Source organism: Microtus oregoni, unplaced genomic scaffold (genome assembly GCF_018167655.1).
Source record: "Microtus oregoni isolate MIOR12 unplaced genomic scaffold, Mior012 000006F_ref0000085, whole genome shotgun sequence".
In the NCBI taxonomy this organism is placed as follows: domain Eukaryota; kingdom Metazoa; phylum Chordata; class Mammalia; order Rodentia; family Cricetidae; genus Microtus; species Microtus oregoni.
In genome coordinates, this window is record NW_024543065.1 from 55,309,489 (window position 1) to 55,333,473 (window position 23,985).

The window sequence follows — 23,985 nt, forward strand, 5'->3', positions numbered from 1 at the left end:
ACACTGTCAGTTCACCGAACATCTACAAAAGCCTGGACCTTGTTAATCTGACCCCCATCTCCACGTTTACTCACAGAACAGAAATTAACCCAACTCCCTTCTTGGCTTACCCAGACTATCACTCACCTGCCTGACAGCCATCGTGGCGTTCAGATACCAAGACTGTAGGCACCAACACCAGCCCTGAGCTGGTGAGATGGCTAATGGGCAAAGGTGGTGCCAAGCCTGATGACCCAGGGACCCATGTAGTGGAAGGAGTGATTTCCACAGGTGGTTACCTCACCTCCACTTGGTTGCTGTGCACTCAACACAAATTCAAATAGAATAAAAGTTTTTAAAAGCTTATTTCCCCTAACTTTTCCATCTTGGCTCCAATATCATTTCCTCTTCAGAGTCCCCAGGACCCCTCTCCTTCCACGTGAGGATAAGAGAGGAAGAGGAATATGATGTAGATTTTTGTTAAAGATTTATTTATTATGGATAGTGTTATCCATAGTGTATTGTATTATTTAGTTATTATGGATAATGTTGTACATGGTGCCTGCATGTATGTCTGCAGGCCAGAAGAGGGCACCAGATCTCATTATATATGGGTTTTGAGCCATGTGGTTGCTGGGAATTGAACTCAGGACCTCTAGAAGAGCAGCCAGCGCTCTTCATCTCTGAGCAATCTCTCCAGCCTGTTTGTTTTGAAAGACAGGTCTTGTTATGTTATGCAGTCCAGGTTAGCCTTGCATATGCCACATCGTGCCCAAGGCTGGGATAGTGGTGTAGGCCTATAATCCCAGCATTTGGAAGGTAGAGGCCAGAGAACCAATTCAGGCTCATCATTGCTAAGTGACAAGTTCAAGGCTAGCTTGAACTGTGACTCTTAAATCACATAGGAAGCAGCTGTGTGTGCCTCCTACTTTATCTGTCCTAACAAACCAACTATAAAGAAAGTAATTGGCACCTGGTACACCCACTCAGAAGGGGAGGAACAAGTCTGGGGTGCTACAATGCTCCCAGCAAAAGGTCACACTTTAGGGGAGGCGTATGGTACAGTATGTAGTCACCAGCGAGTGGGGTGCGCAGCAGTCTGAATCCTGACCTGATATTTGGTTGGCACTGGGAGCCCTGTATCTAGCATAGAGCCAGGCCCAGGAGACTAGCAATACCGGCTAGGCATGGTGGCACACACCATCTCAGTACTCTAGAGGCTGAGTCAGGCGGGTCAAGGTGAGTTTGAAGCAAGCCTGGGCTACACTGTGAGTACCAAACAGTTTTGGGCTACAGAACAAGACCCTGTCTCAAAACAACAAAAAATAAAAGAAGCTGGGTGTGGAGGCCCATGCCTGTAATTCCAGCAGTCTGGGGGCCAAATGGGAGGACCTCACATTCCAGACCAACCTGAGCTACAAAATTAGAAAAGGGGCTGGAAAGATGTCTCAGCAATTAAGACTACTTGCTGCTCTCACAGAGGACCCAAGTTTGGATCCCAGAACCCACATTAGACAGCTCCAAACCACCTGTAGCTCCAACTCCTGGGGGCAGGGGGTCTAGTGCCCTTTTCTAGCCTCCTTAGGCTCCTGAACACAAATAGTTAACATATACACACATACAAATACCAATCTTTTTTTCTTTAAAGGTTTGTGTGTGTGTATGTGTGTGTTTTCAAGACAGGGTTTCTCTGTGTATCCCTGGCTGTCCTGGAATTTACTCTGCAGACCAACGAGGCTGGCCTTGAACTCAGAGATTCACCTGCCTCTGCCTCCCGAATGCTATGATTAATGTGCACACTATCACTGCCCGGATAACAAGATAAATCTTGTTTTTTTTTTTTAATCTAAACAAAAAATTAATGGCATTTTGGGGTCTTAAATGAGTGAGCGACCTCCTCAGCCTTCCTCTCCCAAGGTAACCACTACCCCATTATCCCACCCCAGCATGAAGGCCCAAGAATATGAATTTGAGCCCACATACCCAGATGCCAAGAAAATTCCACAGCATTGACTTTGTCCTGTTTATTGGGGTGCCATTGTGGGCGGGAGGCCCAATAAAGTCATTTTGCCTGGATTCACTGACACCACCCCAGCTAACTATCTCGTTTATAAATATATATAAAGTCAGTAGAAAAGGAAGACATGTTGGCCTGGAAGATGTTAGGCCTTAGGGAAGAGGTAGGTTCCTGTCCTCACCAAGCCCATCCGTGTGGGCCAGGAAGCCAAGGTTCTGGAGAGGTGCTGCAGCATAGAGATAGAGTGGCTTCTGCCCTGTTCCAGAGTACTCCAGTCTTTGGTTAGAACCAGGTAGCCCATGGCAAGGGCCTGAAGCCCCACTCACTTGTGCTTCTGGGCAACCTGGCAGTTCATTCTGTGTGTGGGTAGGGACACTTACACGGTGAAGCAAGGCAACTCTAGTTCCCAAGGAGAAACCTCCTCCCCTGCCTCACTGGAGAGCCCCGGGGTCTAGGGCAGAAGGAAGAGGCCCTGAGGCTAGAGCTAGTGCACCAAGAAAGGAAGATGGTTACAGTGCTGGCACAGGCGGACATGGCTGTGGTCTGGCTCTGCAGCAGCCTGAAGAGTTCACAGAGGAACAAGGGATCCTTCCAAGCCTCAGCACGGAGGAGGATGAGCTGTGTTCCCACACTGTAGCATCAGGCCTAGGGCAGCATCAGCAGGTGTCCCACGTCACACCCTCCTCTCAGCACTTGAATGACCTCCAGGTGAGGCTGTCACTGCCCTAGGTGGAAGTAGCTCCTGCAGGTCTTCACAAATATGCCCGATCCTCTGGGGAACAGAAGCTAACTTGTTGAGGCTCTGCGCTCAGAAAGCCAGCTCAGGGAGGGTTCGCGGTTCTAGCCGTGGCCCCTGGTACTCCCCCGGAAGCTTCCTAGCTGATCAGGAAACGCCATTCATGTTCTGCTAATTCTTTCTATGCCTCTACCTGTCTTGTTCCCCACTTGTAAGGGAGTCCAGTGTTTCCAGGTCCCCCAAAGCTCCTGAGACCACGCTGATCTGGTGACACCTTGAAATACCTCATCTTCATCAGCAGCCTCAAGCCCGACAACATCTTAGAGCTCCTCCAGCCAGACACATGCTATCTTGCAAGTGAGCCTAGCAGCAGCAGATGACATCAGCTCTGGGCCAGCCCCTGAAGGAGGTGGATCAAATTGTCCAAACCCCAGAGGTAGCCATCTTCACGGTTGCCCTCGGCCCAGGGCAGCCTGTGACTGAGCGTTTGGTGGTCAGGCAGGGTCACTGTCTTGCCGAAGTCAATCATCCAGACCTTGGCCAGGCCGGTGTGGTCGTGCACAAAGAGAAGGGAGCTGCCCACCACCTGTAATAGTCAGTGAGAGAGAAGAGGTTAGAGGAGCAGGCACCACCAGTCTACTCCCCAATGAGCAGTAAAGCAGACACTCAGGAATCAGGCTGCCCATGTTCAAATCCTGACTCTGCTACTTCTAGGCTGTGTAGCCTTAGGCAAGCATTTTACCCTCTCTGTGGCTCTGCTTCCACAGATGCAAATAGAGAATAACAGTATACTTTACACACACACAAGGCATTTCAAATGGTTCCTAGAACACAACAAATACACAATAAATGTTACAAGTTATCGTGTGTGTGTATTCTGGGATGGCCCAGAGCCTCCAACAAGCTAAGCAGGAGTTCACAGCTAAGTTACATCCCAGCCCATTGCCTCCGTTTTCTAGCTCTCATTTCTTGTTTGTCTGATAGGGTCTTACATAGTCCCAGATGGCCTCCAGCTATCTATACAGCCAAGAATCGCCTGAACTTCAGATCCTCCTGCCTCCACCTCCCCCCTGTGCTGGCATGAACTCCCAGCCCGGCTGCTTCCTCTTCCCGGGTGCTAGAACAGTGTGAACCAGTACTCTGGGCTATTTGCTGTCATCATTTTTTAAGCCACAGCACAAACTCAAATGGTATCAGGGTTGTGACTGGGTCAGAGAACTCAGATCAGACAGAAGAGATGGAAAACTTTCTCCAGAATAGGGCAGTGGCTTCTTAGGCCCAGTGGGCTGTGGCTGATGACGTTAGGCAAGTGGCTTCCTTCCTTTGGCTTTGGTGTCCTGTCTGTAGAATGGGGAAGTTGGTAACACTACCTCCTAGGGTCACATAGCGCCCTGCAACCCACAGGCTCATAAAATGCCTCCCAGTGTCTGCCTTGAAATACCCCTGGTGGTGCTGTGCACACCTCGGTGGGGGCTGTTAGTGGTGCTTGGATTTACTTGTCTTAGATACAGTCACTGCTGAGCAGGTGTGGTGACACACGTCCACAATCCAAGCATTTGTAAGGCAGATGCAGAAGGACAGCCACAAATCTGAGGTTAACCCCGGCTAGGTAGTAAGCTCCAGGCCTGCCAAAGCTCCAGAGTAATAAAAAGTTGTCTCAAAAAAGACACTAAACAGTCATGGTGACACAACACACACCTTTAATTCCAACACTCAGAAGGCAGAGACAAGCACAAATCTACGAGCTCAAGGCCAGCCGAGGCTACAAAGTAGAACTCTACCTCAAAACCAAATGGCCCGGTGAGATGGCTCAAAACAAACCTGATGACCTAAGCTCAAGTCCTGGGCCCGCATGGCAGAAGAGGGAAATGACTCCACAAGAGTACCATGGCACTTACACACCCCATCCGACATTCACATACTCCAAAGTCAACAGAGAGTTATGCTTTTTTGTTTTGTTTTTTGGGACAGGATTTCTCTGTGTAGTGTTGATGCCTGTCCTGGAACTTGCTCTGTAGCCCAGGCTGGCCTCGAACTCACAGATATCCATCTGCCTCTGCCTCCCGACTACTCGGACTAAAGGCATGTGCCTAAAGTTACGCTTTCTCATAAACAAACAAACAAACAGCTGCTGCCTTCCCTTCATCTAATGTAGGTTTCACAAGGCTCCCGCACCTCCATCTGTCTTACAGCAGGTTTCAACACCGCCCTGCTCCCAGGCCTCAAGATTACAGGCCTTAGCCGGGCGGTGGTGGCGCACGCCTTTAATCCCAGCACTCAGGAGGCAGAGGCAGGTGGATCTCTGTGAGTTCGAGGCCAGCCTGGTCTACAAGAGCTAGTTCCAGGACAGGTTCCAAAAAAAACCACAGAGAAACCCTGTCTCGAAAAACCAAAAAAAAAAAAAAAAAAAAAAAAAAAAAAAAAAAATTACAGGCCTTAGTCTTAGCTACTTGGGAAGCTGAGGCAGGAGGACAGAAAATATTCAAGGCCTATAGCCTCGATCAGAGTGAGCTCAAGGGTAACCTGGGCAACGTAAGAACTGTCTCAAAATAAGACCTTAAAGAGGCTAACCTAGTCTACATAATGAGTGTGGGGCTATATTTCAGTTGGTAGCATGTCTGCCCCTAAGCATGGTGACACACATCCACAACCCCACACCCAGGAGGTGGAGGCAGAAGGATCAAGGGCCCAGGTCATCCTCAGCTACACATCAAATTCCAGGCCAGCCGGGGCTATGTAAGCCCATCTCAATAAAATAGTGGAGGGTGCGAGGCTGGAATGTAGCTCAGTGGTAGAGCACTTGCCTGGCAGACATGAGATCCTTGGTTCAAATCCCCAGCACCAAACAGAAAAGAGGCAGCCTCAGGCCTGGATACTGCTGCATAGAGATACTGGCAAGCATCTAGGACTGCTATGTCTTAGGGAAACTAGAAATGCCAATTTCTATGTGAAATTTCATATTTCAGATGGAGGCAAGACACTAGGCCATCAAAACCAAACAGAAGGAGAGAGGCCTCGACTTCCACATAAAGCCTGAAGATAGTAACAGGGACATTTGATCAAAACAAACATGATTATGACAGCTGGCACTCATGATGGTTTACCATGGGCTGGGCTCTAATCTATTAGCCTACTTAACCTTCATCAGTGTCCACATGGCTGCCGCTGTCACTCACACTCCAGGAGCCTCCCGGAGTGGCTGCTTGGGCTTAGGAGGCTAAGAAGAGGCAGAGCTGGGACTGAGACTTATACAGGCAAGACTTTCAGCTAGGGCTTTCTAGAAAAGTCAGAGAAGAGGGGAAAGGGCTGAGGGGCAGAGGAAGAGCCTGGGGGAAAGAAGGAGGTGCCATCACTTCTCTGACTAGCAAACAGCCGCCGAGCATCCAAGCTGCCTGAGAGACACAGGGTGACACCAAGCATAGTGGCAGACAACTACAATCCTAGCGCTTGTGAAGGCTGAGGCAACAGGATTGGGAGTTCTAGGCTGCCCTAGGCAACACAGCAAGTTTGAGGCCAACCTGAGTTATGTGAAAGCCTCAAAACAAAACAGACACCCTCTGGTCTGGCATGATGGCACAGTGGGAAGGATACGTGCTGCCAAGTCTGGTCACCTGAGTTTGCTCTCCAGGACCCACATGCTAGAAGGAGAAAACAGACCATCACGTGTCCTCTGTCCTCCCACAAATAATAAAAACATGGAAAGAGCAGTGCTAAGAGAGAGGCTAGGAGCAGAAAGAAAAGGAAGAACCGCACATCAAGGGAGGCACCTAGAGACACACCATTAAGTCACACACTGCTTCCGCTTCTAAGAACCCCGAGTACAGAACGTGAATGTTGCTTCCCAGTGACTCGCAACCCTCAGCAGTCCTAGGAGAGGGTATCATCACCCCGGCTGTGTCAACATATGAGACTGTCTGCGGGGAAGGCTGGGTGTGGTGCTCTTCCCTGTAATCCCTGCATGTGGGAGGCTAGGACAGGAAGATTGTGACTAGGAGGCCACTCTGGGCTACATGAGACTGTGTCTCAAAAGACCATGCCACTCTCCCAAAGGAAAGAAAGCAAGGACAGGGGATATATGCTCAGCACAGTGATTGAGAAACCCTGGTTTTGACTCCTAGCCCTGGAAATAGAGACTGAGGAGAGACCAAAGTTACATAGAAGAGTCAGCCTCATCCCCAGACCGCCTGGCTTGAATCCATGCTCCCACTCCCTCCCTGCCTGAATTCCCTAAACTGGAGGCCACATACACCTATGGCACCCAGGGCTCGCACCTCGTGGGTCTTGAAGAAGGGAGAGTTCTCCAGAGCCTTGCGGAGGTCCTCCAGTCGCGCCACGTACTTTCTCTGGGTGTGAGAGAGAAGGTGTCTCATTAGCACAGAAATGCAGCAAGCCCTTGGTGAGCCACCTTGAGATGACACTTCACCCTGTCATCCTGGACAGTCAGTCAAGGTGGGATAAAGAGAACCAAGGAAGTGGCAGGAAGAGGGAGTACTGGCGTGAAGCCATTAAGGTAGTGCACACAAGAGTGAGACAGATTAAATGAGTTCCACCAATCCCCATAGCTCCCCCATGAGGTGGAGTCAGTTTCCCCTTCCCCCAGCTGGGCTTCGTCTCTCTCATGATAGGACCTGTTCTTCCCAACAGAATGTGGTCGTGCTGTCTATGCCTAGACACCAGGGGACCTCATACAAAACACCTGCTATCTTAGCTTCCTGTTCCCATGGTGAGAACAGCACAGGCTAGCCTGCTTTATTGAACAGACAGACACTCAAGTCCCGAATAAGACTGTGAACCAAGGTAGACATAAAAGCCATGCTAGCTGGGACCAGCTAGTCTCAGCCAAACCACCAGCTGACGGCAGACTGTGAGCAAGACTGGCCAGGAGCAGGCCAGCCCAACCTAGCCCAGCCCAAAGCAAGGGAACATGACTCAGAAGCAACAATAAATGGTGGCTAGGTCAGGAGAGGAGCATCCCACTCACCAGGAGTCCAAGGTCTCCGTCTACAAAGTCTTCCAGCACCTTCGTCACCTGCTCCAGTGCTTGTGTCTTCTTGAAGTTGCTGTTGCAGGTCCCATCAGCCTTCTGCGAAGCAAGAGGTGAAGTGCTGTCAGGTGTGCTGCTTCACCCCAACGCTGGGCAACCTCAGGTACCCCTAGGGTACCCCACCAGCCAAGATAACCCCTACTCAGGGCAAAGAGTCCACCTGCCTGGCCCAACTCGACCCAGTCCCCTGCCACACTTTTATGTAACCTGTCCTCCCACATCTAACAAAACAGTCACGGCTGAGCTCATCTTGCAAAATAGGCTGTTAGGGGACTGGGAGTTGGCTTCAGCCGCGAAGCAGCAAGAGCCAGTCCATCGACTGAGTCCCGTGTAGCTGAGGCTGACTGAAAAACTCCCAGCGGAGCTCAGGTTAGCCTTGAACTCCTGGTCCTCCTGCTTCCTTCTCCCAAGTGTACTACCTCATTCAGCTTGACAAGACCTACTACGCGCCTCAGCCTCAGAGGCCTCGTGTGTTGGTATCTACTTCTTGACTCTGGGCATGTAGGACCTGGGGCCCACAAGATAAATGAGCAAAAGTTCTTTGCGCTTCAAACTCCTGATCCCTGTTTCAACTTCCCAAGTGCTGGAGTTACAGACATGAGCCACCACACCTGGCCATTTTCGCTTATTGACTATGTGATTAATTATTCAAACAGATGAGGGGTGGAGATCTGAGCCAAGCGTCTCCTTCATACGTGCTAGGCAAGTGCTCTATTACCACGCTATAGCTCCTGTCTTTATTTGGTTAGTATTGTTTGTGTAGTGCTACTGAGAATTGAACCCAGGGCCTCACACAAGCTTAGTCTTCTAACACTGAGCCACACCCCCCAGGCCTCTTTTTTCTCTTTTAGCTTTTCATTTTTTCATTTTCGAGACACAGCTGGTCCTGAAGTTACGCTGTAACTTGGATTGAAGCCATGTGCCCTTCTGCCTTAACCTCTTCATGGGAGGAAGGTGTGAGCTCTGACACCCAGCTTTCCAAGTCTATTTAATTTATGGAATAAAAACTTCAAAGACCCTTCCAGCCACTGCGTTCCAGAATGGAGGGAAGAGGGTCAGGGAAGCCAGAGACACAGAAAAGTCTGGACTTGGGGAAAGAGAAGCTGGTATATGAAGATGTCCCAGTAGATAAAGAAACCTCACTCGCCTCTGCTACACGCAGGGATGGGAAGTGGGGCCTTCCCTATACCGGGCTGTCTGGACTCTGCAGACATGGGGTCTGCTTCCTTCTAGTGTCCCCTGCCACCCATGCTCCGTACGAAGCCAGTCCACTGCTCCAGCCCCAGAACTCTGAGTGTCAAACAAACTGGCTTTCTCCTGGCCCTCACCTTGATGCCTTCTATCCGGAAGCCGAGGGTGGAAGTTGAGCTCAGGGTCTCCCTCCACTGCATATATCGGGGCTTGGTGACTGCACCCTGAGCATGCTCCTCAGGAGTGGGGGCCGCAGGGTCCACTGCCATCATCTTCTCATACATATCTTTCCGGGGCCTGGGCCGCTCTCGTGCCTTCACCAGCTCCTCTTCCAGGTAGGTCCTGAGCACACAGGACGTGACAGAACAAACCATTAGAGACAGCTGGAAGGCTTGCACTTCCTGACCGGGATGGAGGCGCAGGCCTTTGAGCCCAGCACTTAGAGGCAGATGCTAGCCTGTGAGTTCAAGGCCAACCAGAGACACAGTGAGACTATCTCAAAACAACAGAACAAACAAAACCCAATAAACTGCACAAGTTAAAACAACAAAGCACTAAACAACAACAAAGCATATGGAAGAAAACTGGAGAATGGTTTCATGCTATTTAGTAGACAAAGACTCTTCAAACACAAGGCCATTAACGATGGCAAAACAAAACAAAAACAACGTCTGACATTTTGCTTATTGGCTCTTGGCTGGGCTGTCACTTATCTAAAATACTGGGGACCAGGAGCTGAAGAGGTGGCTTAGCAGTTGAGAGCGCTGTGCTCTTTCAGAGGACCTGAGTTCCAGTCCCAGCGCCACAAAGTGGGTCACAAGTGTCTGCAGCTCCAGTCCCAAGGGATCTAACACCCTCTTCTGGGCTCCTTGGGTATAAGGCACACAAATACATGTGCAGGCACAACATCTGCACACATAATTAATAAAAAAATTCCCAGGACCCACATGGCAGTTTACAACTGTCTGTGTGACTCCAAGTCCTGAGGATCTGAAGCCCTCTTCTGGACTCCTTGGGCACAAGGTACACACAATGGTACAGACATAAACCAGGCCCACACATAAAATTTAATAAATAAATAAAAGGAAAATTAAAATAAAAAATACTTGGAACCAAAATTACTTTCTATTTTGAGGTTTTCAGATTTTCGAATTATTGTATAAAGTTTCCAATTTCACAACAAATTTTTTAAATTTTAAAAATCTCAGATTTTTAAAAACATGTACTTTTACTGCAGAGGGAACATGCTTATGTGGCTAAGGGGACAGTTTTCAGGAGCTGGTTGTTTGTACACCACATGGGTCCTGGGGGTAGAACTCAGGCTGGCTGGCTGGGTGGCATGAGTGCTTACCCAGTGAGTTGTCTCATAAGCCTCACCAGAGTTTTTTTATTTAACTTTGAAACAGGGTTTCACTATGTGGCCTTCCTGGTCTGGAACTACTGTTTAGACCAGGCTAGCCTCAAATTCATAGAGATCCAACTGCCTCTGCCTTCTGAGAGCTGGAATTAAAGGCGAGACTTCTTATTTATTTTGTTATTTATCTGTGTGAGTCTGTGTGGCTATACGGACACCATGTGCACGAAGGAGCCCTCGGAAGCCAGCAGCAGGTATTAGAGTCCCCTGGGGCAGGAGGTGCAAGCTGCTGTGCCACCACATGGGTGCTAGGAAGAGCACCAAGTGTCTGGAACCAGTGAGTCATCTCTCCAGCCTGCCCCCGACCGGGAGAGGGTTCGAGGAAAGAATAAAGATTCTTGTTATTAGAATCAATGGTATTAAGAGAGTGAAATGACAAATGCAAGGCCATGGCTTTGGTCCTTGGTTCCAGGGGAAAAAAAGAGAAAATGGGAAATTTAGAAAATATACCTCTCTCTCTCTCTCTCTCTCTCTCTCTCTCTCTCTCTCTCGTGTGTGTGCATTATATGTACGTAAAACAAAGGATTTATATACAGAATATGAAATAAACAAGAGAAAGAATGGGGCTTGGTGGTTGTGGTTTGAAAACAATGGCCCCCAAAGGGAGTGGCCTTGTTGGAAGAAGTGTGTCACTGTGGAGGTGGGCTTTGAGTTCTCATATGCTCAAGCTACTCACAGTGTCATAGTTGACTTTCTATTGCCTTCTGATCAAGATGTAGCCAGCACCATGTCTGCCAGCATGCCACCATGCTTCCTGTCATGATAATGGACTGAACCTATGAAACCATAGTGAGCCACCTCAATTAAATGTTCTCTTTCCTAAGAGTTGTGGTGGTCATGGTGTCTCTTCACAGCAATAGAAACCCTAAGACCATGGTGTAGATTTACAATGTTAACACTTAGGAGGCAGAGGCAGGAGGATTGCCATAAGTTTGAGACTAGCTGAATCTACATACTGAATTCCACACCAGCCATGGCTATACAACAGATCTGGTCTCAAAAACAAAAGTAAAAAACGAACAAGCCCAGGGCTGTGGATGTAGTTCAGTGCTGTAGCTAACAGGGCTTGCCCAGCATGAACAAAGCCCTACATTCAACCCCCAGCACCAACATAAAACAAAAGACAGTATTGACTAAGGAACTACTACAACCAAAGTGAGTCCTTAGCTCTAGGAACTAATAATCAAATAATTTTTTTTTTTTTTTTTTTTTTTTGGTTTTTCGAGACTGGGTTTCTCTGTGGCTTTGGAGCCTGTCCTGGAACTAGCTCTGTAGACCAGGCTGGTCTCGATGCGCCACCATCGCCCAGCCTAATAATCAAATAAGTAAAACTCTGGCTTAGGGGCTGGGAATGTGTCTCAGTTGGCAGGCTACCTGCCTAACTTGCACAAAGCCCTCGGGGTCTCATCGTCAGCATAAACCTCACGGTGTCATACGTCTGCAATCATAGATAACATTTAGGCGGTGAAGCCTGGAGGACCTGACACTCAAGGCTATTCTTGGCTACACAGCCAGGTTGAGTTGAGACCAGCCTGGGTTACAGGAAATACTCTCAAAAAGAAAAAGAAAACAGTAACAAAAAATACACAAATACAATGTAATTCCATTATATATCCAGTAGTTTAAGTTAATGAAACAAGTGATACCAAGATAGAACCAAGAATACCAAGAAGGAACAGCAGGCCGGCACATCTGGAACCCTCATGGCAGGCCTGCACACCTGAAACCCTCACACCTGGAACCCTCATGGCAGGCCTGCACACCTGGAACCCTCACACCTGGACCCCTCACGGCAGGCCTGTACACCTGGAACCCTCACACCTGAAACCCTCACGGCAGGCTTGCACACCTGGAACCCTCATACCTGGAACCGTCATGGCAGGCCAGCACACCTGGAACCTTCATGCACCACTGGCAGGAACACACACTGATATAGGTACTTTGAATTGATTTGGCCCCATTTTCAAAATTATCCACCACCTTCCCTGACCTTGGCCCATCGCTGCCCCAATCCCACCTGCTGCCCATCTTGCAGTCCATGATAGAGGGGCCCTCAAAGTCTGCCAGAAGATCTTCCATCTGATTGAAGGCCTGCCCCTCCCGATGCACCAAGCCATAATAAGCAGGCACAAAAGGCCGCAGGGGGTCTCCCATCAGCTGTTCCAGGCTGCGCTGCTCACACTGACAGAAACGTTTCAGAATCCGACCATCCTCACCGGCCTGGAAGTTCCCTGTGTGAAGCAAGACCAAGAAGAGACTGCGTCAGACCGAGACCTGCCACCCGCTATTTCCCGGTATGTATCAGACCAGCCACTGCCATCTTTCGGACACCCCAGCAATGCTGTCTCTCCCTCCCTTTCTGTTGTGTTTGTTCTGAGACAGACGGCCTTGAACTCAAAGATCCCCGTGCTGGGACTAAAGGCTGGCGTGCCCAGCTCATGTCTGGCTTTAGATGGATTTATTTCTACTCTCCATTGTTTATTCAGGGTCCAATTTACAGCATATGCCATTATTTATTTTGTAATTTTAGAAAATATTTATTTTTACTTTTATATGTATGGATGTGTGAGAGTGTTCAGAGGCCAGAAGGAGGCATCTGATCCCCCAGAGCTGGAGTTACAAGTGACTGCAAGCTGCCCAGCATGGATGCTGGAACCCAACACAGGCCTCTAAGAGCAAGGCATGCTCTTAACCACTGAGCCACCTCATCAGATCCAATTTCGTAATTTAAAAAATGTTTCGTTATTATTCTGTGTGAACCTGTGCATGGTGCCAAGACGATCTTGTGGAGGCGGTTCTCTCCTTCAACATCTACATGGCTTCCAGGGGCTCAACTCAGGTCGGCAGGTTTGCACGGAAAATGCCTATATTCGATGAGCCATCTCACCAGCCCTGTTTTGTAATTCTGAATGAGTGATCTTGTCTTCTGAGGGAACTCTGTGAGATCTAAGTTGACAACATGGCTCTCCACAAGAGACCTGCATTTGATTCTCCAGGGACCAGCCACTTGGGTTTATCTAAATTAATTCATGCTAGACACTGTGACTTGAACCTATAATCCCAGAAATCAGAAGGTTCGGGTGGGAGGATTGACACAAGTCTGAGCCCAGTTCAGGATACACAGTGAATCCAAGGCAAGTGTCAGCTTCACAACAAGACTCTAGGGAAACAAATAAATTTCACAGTGCTGGCATTATCCGGAGCACATACATGGAGAAGGTGGAATTCCAATTTTTTTTTCTTTGACAAAAGGGACAGTTTTGCTTTGCTTTGTTGGTCTTGCTATGTGGCCCAGGCTGGTCTTTATTTTGGCAATCCCCTACCTTAGCCTTCTAAACGTTGGGATTATAAACATGTGCCACACCAGGTGTGGGGGTGCAATCTTTTAATCCCAGCATTTGGGAGGCAGGGGCAGGAGGATCTTTGAGTCCAAGGCCAATCTGGTCTACAGAGTAAATTCTAGGCCAGCTAGGGCAACAGAGTCTCAAAACAAATAGATAAGATAAAATACTGACTAGGCCAACTGTTTCTCCTAGCAGCCCCGTAGAGTGGGGACTGTCACCACGGTGATAGTAAAGACACTGAATCTATACAGAGCAGAGCTTTCCCTAGCCCACACACCCATGCCAAGCTCTGCCTGTCTGCCTACCAATTCCCCCAGTCTCACCAGCATGTCCGGAAAGCTGGACCCAAGGGTAGTGGTGCTTATGGAAGGAGACCATGAAGGGCGAGTATTTCAGAACCGTCTTCAGCTTCTTCCAGGGTTTGCTCTGTAGGGAGGGCGAGCATGAGGTATGGTCAAGGCCAGGGAAGTACTCTCCTGGGGGCTTCATGGGGCTATGGTCCCCAAGCTTATTGGGGCCATCGAACCCCACTTCGTCCAGAGACCATAAGACCAGCTTGTGGGGAAGAGTCTGCCTCTATTACTTTCTTTGTTCTGTCTCTGTCTTTGCAATATCAGGAAAGATAGGGTAGGCTAGGTCTGGTTACTGTAGCAATCACCAAATTCATATACCTTAAAACCTACAGTCACCAAATGTGAAGCCAAGCTTCTAAATAAGGCCAGATATGGAGCAAACCATAGAGGCAGGAGTGGAGGAATAAAGGCCAACCACAGAGAGACACAAGGCAGATGACAGTGGCCAACAGAGGCTGGTCACCAAGGGTTCTGGCTTGTCCTCTTTTTTTTTTTTTAATTTATTTATTGTGTCTATGGTGTTCTACCTGCATGTATTCCTGCACTCCAGAAGAAGGCATCAGATCTCATTACAGATGGTTGTGAGCTACCATGTGGTTGCTGGAAACTGAACTCAGGACCTCTGGAAGAGCTGTCGGTGCTCTTAACCACTGAGTTATTTCTCCAGCCACCCTGCCTTTTTAAATTTATTTATTTTTATTTTATTGGTGTTTTGTCTGTGTGAGGGTGTTGGATCCTGGAGTTACAGACAGTTGTGAGCTGCCCCATGAGTGCTGGGAGTTGAATCTGGATCCTCTGGAAACCACTGTGCCTCTCCAGCTCCCTCTTTGTCCTCTTGAACTGAGGTTATGGACTTGCTGTGCCAGTGAACTGTGACAGGAAGTGCTACTTCCAGGTGGAAGCTGCGAGCCAATTCAGATGCTCCATGTTCAACTCCATACTGGAGGTGAGGAGCTGGGCAAGGGAACAGGCCTCGGCCCCTAAAGGGGGACAGCACAGAGCAGGACCCCCAGCCCACAAAAAAAGGTAAACTTATGCTGTTCTAAATCATTCAGATTTGGTGCAATTTGTTACCATAGTAGATCTTTAAAAAAAAATTCAATCTGATTTATAAAAGTTTTGCCTACATGCACATATGTGAAGCATATGTAGCCTGGGGCCCATGGAGGTGAGAAGGAACCAACTCCCCTGAAACTGGAGTTTATGGATGGCTGTACACCACCATGTCTGGGAACCAAATCCAGGTCCTCTGTATGAGCAGGCGATCTGAACCCACTGTAGAGATGGGCTGGAGAGAAGGTGCAGAGGTTGAGCATGTAGGGTCCTTACAGAGGACCCCAGTTCCCCACACTGGATACCACGGGGCAGCTCGCAACTGCCTGTAACTCCTGCTCCACAGGACTCAACACCCTTTTCTGGCCTCCACAGGCACGAAATTCATGTGCATCCTTCACCCCTACACACGTAAAGACATAATTCCAAAAATAAAATCTCAGCAGGGCATGGCGCACACCTTTAATCCAATCCCAGTCAAACCTCTGTCAGTTCAAGGCCAGCCTGGTCTACACAGCTTCTAGGCCAGAGTGACCCCAGGAGACCTTGCCTCAAAAATAAATAATTTTGTTTTCTGAGACAGTTTCTCTGAGTAGTCCTGGCTGTCCTGGAACTCTCTACGTAGAGCAGGCTGTCCTTGAACCCACAGAGATTCACCCGCCTGCCTGAGTGCTGGTGTCAGGAGACCCTGTTTCAGAATAACAAAAATTAGGGCCAGCTAGATGGCTGGGGGTGGGAGGTGGGGGTAAAAGTGCTTGCTGGCAAACTGAAGACTTTCAGTTCAATCCCCAGAACCCACATAGTGGAAGCAGAGAACCAGAAGCTGCCATTAGACCTAAACAGAACAAATGTAATGAGAAAAATAAAAACTACAGAAGAATAGTAGAGAGAAAAAAAGAGCTGGAAAGAAAAAGAGTTTGGGGTGGAGGGAGAGGCCAGGAGAGGGATGCAACAGAAAACCAGAGAAGGGCTGGGGTGTAGCTCAGCAGAAGTGTGAAGACACAGCACAGGGCTCTGGACTATTCCCATCACTGCTCAAAAGAAACACACAGCAGGACCCAATCTTGCTATTTCACTTCTGATTCAGGCGCGAGTGCGTGGCTTGGGGCGGGGGGGGGGGGGGGGGGCACGCTTAGTGTGAACTGGGAGAGTCCGTAGCCTACAGGGAAAGAAGCCGAGTGCTCACCCTGCGCAGCCGCCAGGGTCAAGGACGTGTTTTCTCCCAGCTCTCCACAGACCCACAGACAGCAAACTGGAGGGAGCCAGGTGTAGGACAGCGTGGGATCCAGGAAGGGAGGAGATGATTAATCAAGGTTCCTGTTTACTAAGCACCTGGAACATTCCAGGCACCATGACAAAGACTCTGTGTGCCATACCCCATTTAATCCTAAAAACAGCCCCAGGAAGACTGTTGTCTGTGTCAAAGGAGAGGAAACCGACTCAGGGGTGAAGCCACTGGCCTAAGTCATCAGGCACAGCGCTGGGTTTCTGGTTCTATCCCCACCCCATTGCCCTGGGGCTCACCCACTGCATTTCAGCTGGATTGAAGCTTATGGGGAGGGAGACTGCTGGGTTACAAGTGTCTCTAGCACCTGGGGTGACACAGCAGGTGTCCCGAAACACAGTGCTTGGAATAAAGGTTACTTGACACTGTCTTTTATTATCATAAGCATGTAGTGTCCTGTTTCCACCCCCCCCCCCCAAGTTCACCAGATGGAGATGACACCCCAGACCTCCTACAAGCTCACCACAAGTGCTCCACTACTGAGCCACACCCCAGTTCCTCACTGGGGGATTCTAGGTAGGGGCTCTACCACTGAACCACACCCCAGCCCCTCACTGGGGATTCTAGGCAGGGGCTCTACCACTGAGTCACACCCCCAGCCCCTTCCCTCACTGGGGGATTCTAGGCAGGGGCTCTACCACTGAGTCACACCCCAGCCCCTCATTGGGGGATTCTAGGCAGGGGCTCTACCACTGAGTCACACCCCAGCCCCTCACTGGGGATTCTAGGCAGGGGCTCTACCACCCAGTCGTACCCCAGACCCTCACTGGGGGATTCTAGACAGGGGCTCTACTGAGCTACACTTCACAGGCCCTTCTCTTTTCAGTGTATCTTAATCAGGAAACAGCTTATCATGGTCTCAGCTCACACGTCCTCTCCTCCAGGAAGCCCTCTCTGATACCCTAAATCTAACCCACTATATACCAGAGACTCCTACAACCCCCTAAGCTGCTCTCATCCAGCCCTGGCCACTCAAGCTGCTAGTATCTCTGGAGAGCATCTGTGTTTTGAGGGAGGCAGTTCCCTGTGAGTTCCAGGTCAATCTGGTCTATGTAGGAGTTCCAGGTCAGCCAGGACTACATGGTGAGACCCTGTCGTAACCCTGAGAGTTGTGAGGATAATGTTTTGGTCTCACATTTGTCTCTGAAGATTAAAAGGGGGCGTGTGTGTCTGTCTTGATTACTAGTATCCCCAGCAGCACAGGACTTCAGAAACAATTAAAATAGAACAGGATGTGGGGGGGGGGGGAAGGTCAGTTAGGATTAGGAGTTCAAGCTACATAGTGGAGTTCAAGGCCAGCCTAAGCTATGGGACCTTGTTTTTAAAAACAAAAGGGGGGGGGGGGACATAGCTGGGACACCAAAGTCAGATGTGACTTCAAAATTAAAGAGAAGGAAGCAGGGGACGACACGTGCAGGCAGGCAAACAGCAGCCACCGGTGGATAGCGTGCACTCCGGCTGAAGGGTGGTGGGACAATTAGGACAGCAGAGGGTGGTTGCCTGAAGACAGGACCCAGCCTTGAGTTCCTGATGGCTTCAGGAAGGTGGAGGAAGGATCTTGATGGAGTGAGGCTACTGAAGGAGCTTCTGGAAAGACGAAGAATTCAAGATAAAGAAGCCTCAGAAAAAAGGCAAGATGACAACAGATGCACGGATCAAAGGGGCTAACATGAAAAGCTTGAAACTCGGCTAGAAATGAGTCCAAAAGTGTGGTTTTGATTTGACTAAGCACAAGATGCCTTTCTGTGTCTCAGTTTCCCCATCTATAAAACAAAGATGGAAAGAATGCTCATCTCATCGGGGACTCAGAGGCACACACAGTAGAGCTGCAGAGGTGGAGGACTTTAAGTTCCAGGCCATCCTAGGCTACACAGTGAGACCCAATGTTAAAACAAATGGGAATAGAAAGAGATGGAGGGAGAGAGAAAGGGAGGGAGGACAGGCAAGGAAGCACTGTGTACAGGCTTGTAATCTCAGATCCTTGAGATGCTGACTGAGGTAAGATGATGGTAAATTCAAGCCTGCCAGGGACGCATACCAAGTTCAAGGCCTGGTAACATGGGAAAATCCTGCTCAAAGTAAACACTGGAAAAGAAGACATAGTTTAGTAGTATAGTGCCTGCCTAGCATCCACAAGGTCCTAGGTTCATTCAGTTCCTCAGGGTCAATAGCACAGAGAGAGAGAGTGGGGGGGGGGGTAGGAAGCGGGGGAGAGAGAGGAAGGAAGAAGAAGAAAAGGAGAGAGGAAGGGAGAAGAGAAGGAGAGAGGGAGAGAGAGAGAGGAAGAGAAGGAGGGGGGAGAAAGAGAAGAAGAAGAGAAGGAGAGAGGGGGAGGGGGGAGAGAAAGGGGAAGAGAGAGAGAGAGAGAGAGAGAGAGAGAGAAACAGAATGGGCCAGTGAGACGGCTCCGCAGATAAATATATGTGTTGCCAAACCAGACAGCCTGAGTTTGATCCCTGGATCCCACGCAGTAAAACGAGAGCAATAACTTCCCCAAGTTGTCCCATGACCTTCATGTGGATGCTGCAGCATGTGCACATCCACACACTAAATAACATAGTACATAAATAAAGGAAACAAAACAGCAAAGTAAAGAAGCATTGGGCATGGTAGAGCACAGTTGTGATCCAAGCACCCAAGAGGCTGAAGAGTATCACCTTAAACTAAAGGCCAGGCAGGGCAGTGGCTACAGTCAGTACAGGTCAGCCTATACTACTTCTGTACTACTTAACAAGACTACTTGATCTAGGCAGGCACTTACTGCTTCCAGAGTAGGGTTTGAAATATATATATATATATATATATATATATATATATATATATATATATACACACACACCCACACTTCAGATTTAGGCTAATCTTTTTTTTTTTTGGGGGGGGGGGGTTAAGACACGGTTTCTCTGTAGCTTTGGAGCCTGACCTGGAACTAGCTCTTGTAGACCAGGGCTGGCCTCGAACTCACAAAGATCCACCTGCCTCTGCCAACCGAGTGCTGGGATTAAAGGCGTGCGCCACCACTGCCAGGCTAGGCTAATCTGCTGACGAGCCACAGCACCAAGCCTAGGGGCTAAATCTTTGTTTGTTTATAGATAGGGTCTCATGACATCATCACTCTGGCTGGCCTGGAATTCACTAGTAGACCAGATCTACCTGTCTCTGCCTGTGGGATTAAAGGCGTGCACCACCACTTGGCTTCTAGGGGGTTAAATCTTAAGTCTGTGACCTCCCTGGATGAGTGATTTCATCTCTTGTGCCTCAATGTCTTCATCTATTAAAAATATATATAAGGGATAACAATAGTATATGTGTCACAGGGCCGCCGCTAGGCGGAATGAACTAGCGGAGCATGCATGCGTGTGACAGTTGCAGCCATCGACGTCGGTGCTCTGAGTCATCCAGTCCCAGCTCAGCTGTGTGGAGATGTCAAGGAGATGAGTGAGTGTAGACACAGGGAAGAGCCGTGGCAGAAAGCCCTGGAGGGTTGGCTCTTCTGTGTGGGTATTAGCACGTCGAGGCAGGTCTGTTTCTCACAGCTGGGGCCACATGTGTGAACACGTCCCTGAGGGAGGTACACTAGCTAAAGGGGGATCAAGGTAGACTCCAAGGGCCCAAGCCCAGTAGGAGGACTCCTCAGACAAGCTGGCAAGCAGCCGGACTCTGAACCCCACCTGGAGCTCTATTCCACACCTGCGTCTGCTCTGCCTCTCCCTCCCTGAACCTGCCCTGCTTGCTCTCGTGATTCATCAGGAGAGAGCCGCACCCAAGCCACCCAAGCCGGGGATGATGGTGGAAGATGTAAATAAGAGTCTGAGGGGGCCCCTTGGGGAGCAGAGAACGACAGGGAGACGAGGTGGGTACCTGGGTAGGCTGAGGAGCCCTGCGCACTTTGCCCTTTGAACATCTAATGAAAAGCCAGGAATAGCCATCCTGTTGCTCGCTCACGCCTGTAATTCCAGCACTTTGGAGGACTGAGGTATCACAAGTTCAAGGCCAGCCTGGGTACAGGGTGGTACCTAGCTAGGCTGAGGATCCCTGAGCATTTTGCCCTTTGACCTTTTTTTTCAAGACTGCAATTTTAATTATGTGTATGTGGGTGTGGACAGGTATATGGGATTACAGGTACCACAGAGGTCAGAGGCTTTGGATCCCCCTATAAACGAAGTTACAGGCAGTTGGGAGCCACCCACAGTGCTGAAAATCGGAGTCTTCTGCAAGAACACTATGCGCTCTTAACCACTGAGCCATCTCTGCAGCCCCTCTTTGAGTAGTTAGTGAAACCTGTCATCCCAGCCTCTGGGAAGCTCAAGGTAGCAAAACTGTCATAAGTTCACGGCTAACCTAGATACATGTTGGACACCTGGATATTCCTTTGAACATCTAATGAAAGCTAGAGGCAGGAGGCTGTGTCAGCTCATGCCTGAAAAGGCTTATTGGGGGGACTGAAGAAATGGATCAAAATACTTATGCTCTTGTAGAGGGCTGGGGTTCGATTCTCAGCACTGACATAGTGGCTCATGACCATCTGTAGCTCCAGTTCCAAGGGATCTAAACCCACCCTGCATGGCCTTCCCAGGCAGCATATGCTTGCACACAGTACACATACATACATGCAGGCAAAACAATCACACATATAGAGTAAGTAAATTTAAACAAAAAGTAAAGAAGAGGCACAGAATGGCCACGAGTTCAAGGCCAGTCTTGCTTCACAGTGAATATAAACAAACGAGTATGGTATGGAGCACATACCTAATTCCCGAAAGGCAGAGGCAGGAAAATCGTAGCAAGTCGGAGTCCAGTCTGCAGGCCAACCTGGTCTACAGAGCAAACTCTATCTAAATGGGGTGGGGCGTGGGGCACAGCGTGGTGGAACTCTAATCCCAGTATTTACCACAGCAGAGACTGGGTCATCAAGAGTTCAAGGTCAGACTCACAGGTACAAAGTTTGAGGCCAGGTTGGGCTATAGGAGAATGTCTAAAGAAGAGAAAAAAGTGCCCGGGCGGTGGTGGTACATGCCTTTAATTTCAGCCCTCTGGAGGCAGAGGCAGGCAGGTCTCTGTTGACTTCAAGGCCAGCCTGGTCTACAGAGCAAGTTTCTGGACAGCAAGGGCTACACAGAGGAAGAAACCCTGTTTGGGAGGAAGAAACCCTGTTTGGGAGGGAAAAAAAAGGACAAAGAGGCCAAGGGTCCAATCAAGCCATCTGAGAATGAGTGTGCATTCCTTCCACCTTATTGGTGTTCTTCGGAGCTGAGTGTGGGACCCCCTCCAGAGGACTCAACAGAAGTCATAGACCCTTCATGTAAAACTGTGTATCCACATAGACACAATGGTACAACGTCAGAGGTTCCTAGGCAAGACAGAGGCGGCCAGTAATCTCCACTGCAGACCACCCCCCAAGAACAAGTAACCAAGGGGGAGAGGGAAAGACAGACAGGAAAGGGGAAAGAGTAGGGGGTTCATAAAACGATTAGCAACTTGGTTGTCAGAAGGAGGTGGTCAATGCATGGAAGAGATAGCTAGAGATGTAATTGGGTTTTTTTGTTTGTTTGTTTTTGTTTTTGTTTTTCGAGAAAGGATTTCTCTGTAGCTTTTTGGTTCCTGTCCTGGAACTAGCTCTGTAGACCAGGCTGGCCTCGAACTCCCAGAGATCCGTCTGCCTCTGCCTCCCGAGTGCTGGGATTAAAGGCATGCGTCACCACCGCCCGGCCTAGAGATATAATTGTTGGCAGCTAAGAGTAACCGGGAAGAACACTTTCTAAGCCAAGGCAGAAAGGATGGGAGGATAAGAGATTTGGGATGGAGCGCATGCTCTGGGATGAATGGGTTCTACTCACTCCAGATCTGTCCTCCGAATCACTGGTACCTCCGCCCCCAGCCACCAAGTCATCCTCAGATTCATCAAAAGAGGAGGCAGAGGAGAAGCCGCCAGTGCCCCCTTCAATCCGGGATGGGGGTCCCACGGGTTGGGCCTCAGGCTCAGGAGTCTCAGGGGTGACGATAAGGCGGGGCACAGGACATGGGGAGCTGCATTCCAGGTGGGAGCACAAGTTAGCCACCAACTCCCCCGGCTCTGGTTCCTCTAATAGATCACCTCCATTGGACTCCCCCAAAACGCTGTCAGTCCAGGGACCATCAATGCCAGATTGAACCCAGGCCCCATCAGTTTCTTGTGTTGAAAAATCATCCCTTCCAGGTTGTTTCCAGGCTGTCTGAGTACTCTGTCGTATAAAGGAGCCATGAGTTTGGGACTCTGTCCAGGAGCCGTCGGGGTCATGTGGTGTACTGGAACCATCTGAGGATGATTCTCTGCAGGGGCCATCAGACCTTGGTTCAGATGAGGGGCAGACTCCGTCTGGGTGAGTTTGGAGTTTGGACGTGCTATGATGCGTCCGGAGGTGATCAACCCAGGGCTTGTCCCTCTCTGGCAGAGTCTGCCACCGCTCGAGTCTTTCCAGTCCGGTCCAGGACTCATCAAACCCTGGTTGGGTACAGAGGCTGCCTCTCTTTGGTTGAGACTGGAGATCGGATCTATGAGGATCAGTTCGAAAGCCATCTGTACAGGAACCGGCCATCTCCATCTCTGCCCAGGGGCTGTTCCTTTCTGGATGCGTCTGGAGGCTGGACCCGTCTAGCTCCTTATGTTGGATGGGTTTCTCCGACTCTGCTCCTAGGCCAGCTGCTTCGCACACCGCGTGTCGGTCTCCACAGGATTCTGCCTGCGGACTGTCCCGACACCGCACAGGCCTGAAGTCGGTCCTCTCCGCCTCAGAGTGCAGGCTGGACCCCTCAGTCCAGGCCTGAGGCCCGCCCCCCACTGGCCGTCCCGTCGGGCCACCCGCTCCGGGCCCAGGTCGCTGCAGTCCCGGTTGTCGCCGCCGCCCGCCCCTCAGCGCCTCCAACCCCATGCGGGCCCCGGCGGGCAATGCGTCGGCCTCCGCCTCGCTCAGGCTCCCCCGGCACGGGCAGCGTCTCATGCCCGCTCCCTCGGCTCGGGCCTCGGCCCGTCCGACCCCACCTTCCCCTTTAAATCCTACGAGGGGTGTGGCTGGGGAGCCCCAACTCGTGGATTCCGGGCCCGCAAAGGCTCCAGGCCGCCCGGATACCAAGGGGTTAACCGATACTCCACCTCCCAGGGAAAGCCCAAAACAACGCCCCCACCGGATGTGACGAACTTGGGGCGGAACCTGGACTGGCACCGCGGGTCTCACTGGGAAAGAACTGTCGTCTGCTTCTGATGCTGGTTGGGGTCTAGATCGCTCATCGGGGGACCCTTTTCCCTGCATCACATCAGCCTTACTCCAACCCAGTGACAAGTTCAGCCATTCACTCATTCAACATTCAGGGACAAGGTGGACTTTTCAAAGACTTAAGAGATTCCCACAGGCGTAAGTTTGAATGTCTCCGCACTCACTTCCCAGCCTTTACATTGAGAGAGTAAGAAGCCTGATGTCTATCTAGGTGGGCACGGTGGTACAAGCCTGTAACCCCAGCCCTTGGGAGATGGATGTAGGAGGTTCAGGAGTTCAAAGTCATCTTTAGCTACATAATGCCAAGCCTAGGCTTCAA

The 23,985-nt window shown here is 49.9% G+C and overlaps 1 protein-coding gene across 2 annotated transcripts; it reads right to left on the bottom strand.

Annotated features, from left to right (window-relative positions):
• Positions 1-1,988: 1,988 nt before the first annotated feature.
• On the bottom strand, positions 1,989-23,574 carry Itpkc (inositol-trisphosphate 3-kinase C). Of its 2 annotated transcripts, XM_041653435.1 has the most exons (7): positions 22,254-23,572; positions 14,049-14,151; positions 12,399-12,612; positions 9,105-9,309; positions 7,714-7,815; positions 7,004-7,075; positions 1,989-3,318 (listed from the first exon to the last, which is right to left on the bottom strand). In XM_041653435.1, exons 1-7 carry the CDS (start codon positions 23,391-23,393, stop codon positions 3,115-3,117), a joined length of 2,040 nt encoding a protein of 679 aa, XP_041509369.1. In that variant the 5' UTR covers positions 23,394-23,572; the 3' UTR covers positions 1,989-3,114. The 2 variants fall into 2 exon arrangements, with proteins under 2 accessions (XP_041509369.1, XP_041509370.1); XM_041653436.1 differs by lacking the exon at positions 7,004-7,075 and having other exon boundaries at positions 22,254-23,574.
• Between the last annotated feature and the right edge of the window lie 411 nt (positions 23,575-23,985).

Coding starts and splice junctions, on each gene's coding strand:
- Itpkc (XM_041653435.1), bottom strand. CDS start 23,393: ATGAGACGCTGCCCGTGCCGGGGGAGCCTGAGCGAGGCGGAGGCCGAC. Junction 9,310..12,398: donor GACTGCAAGATGGGCAGCAG/GTGGGATTGGGG, acceptor CTGTGTGCTCAG/GACCTACCTGGAAGAGGAGC. Junction 7,076..7,713: donor ACGGAGACCTTGGACTCCTG/GTGAGTGGGATG, acceptor TCTCACACCCAG/AGAAAGTACGTGGCGCGACT.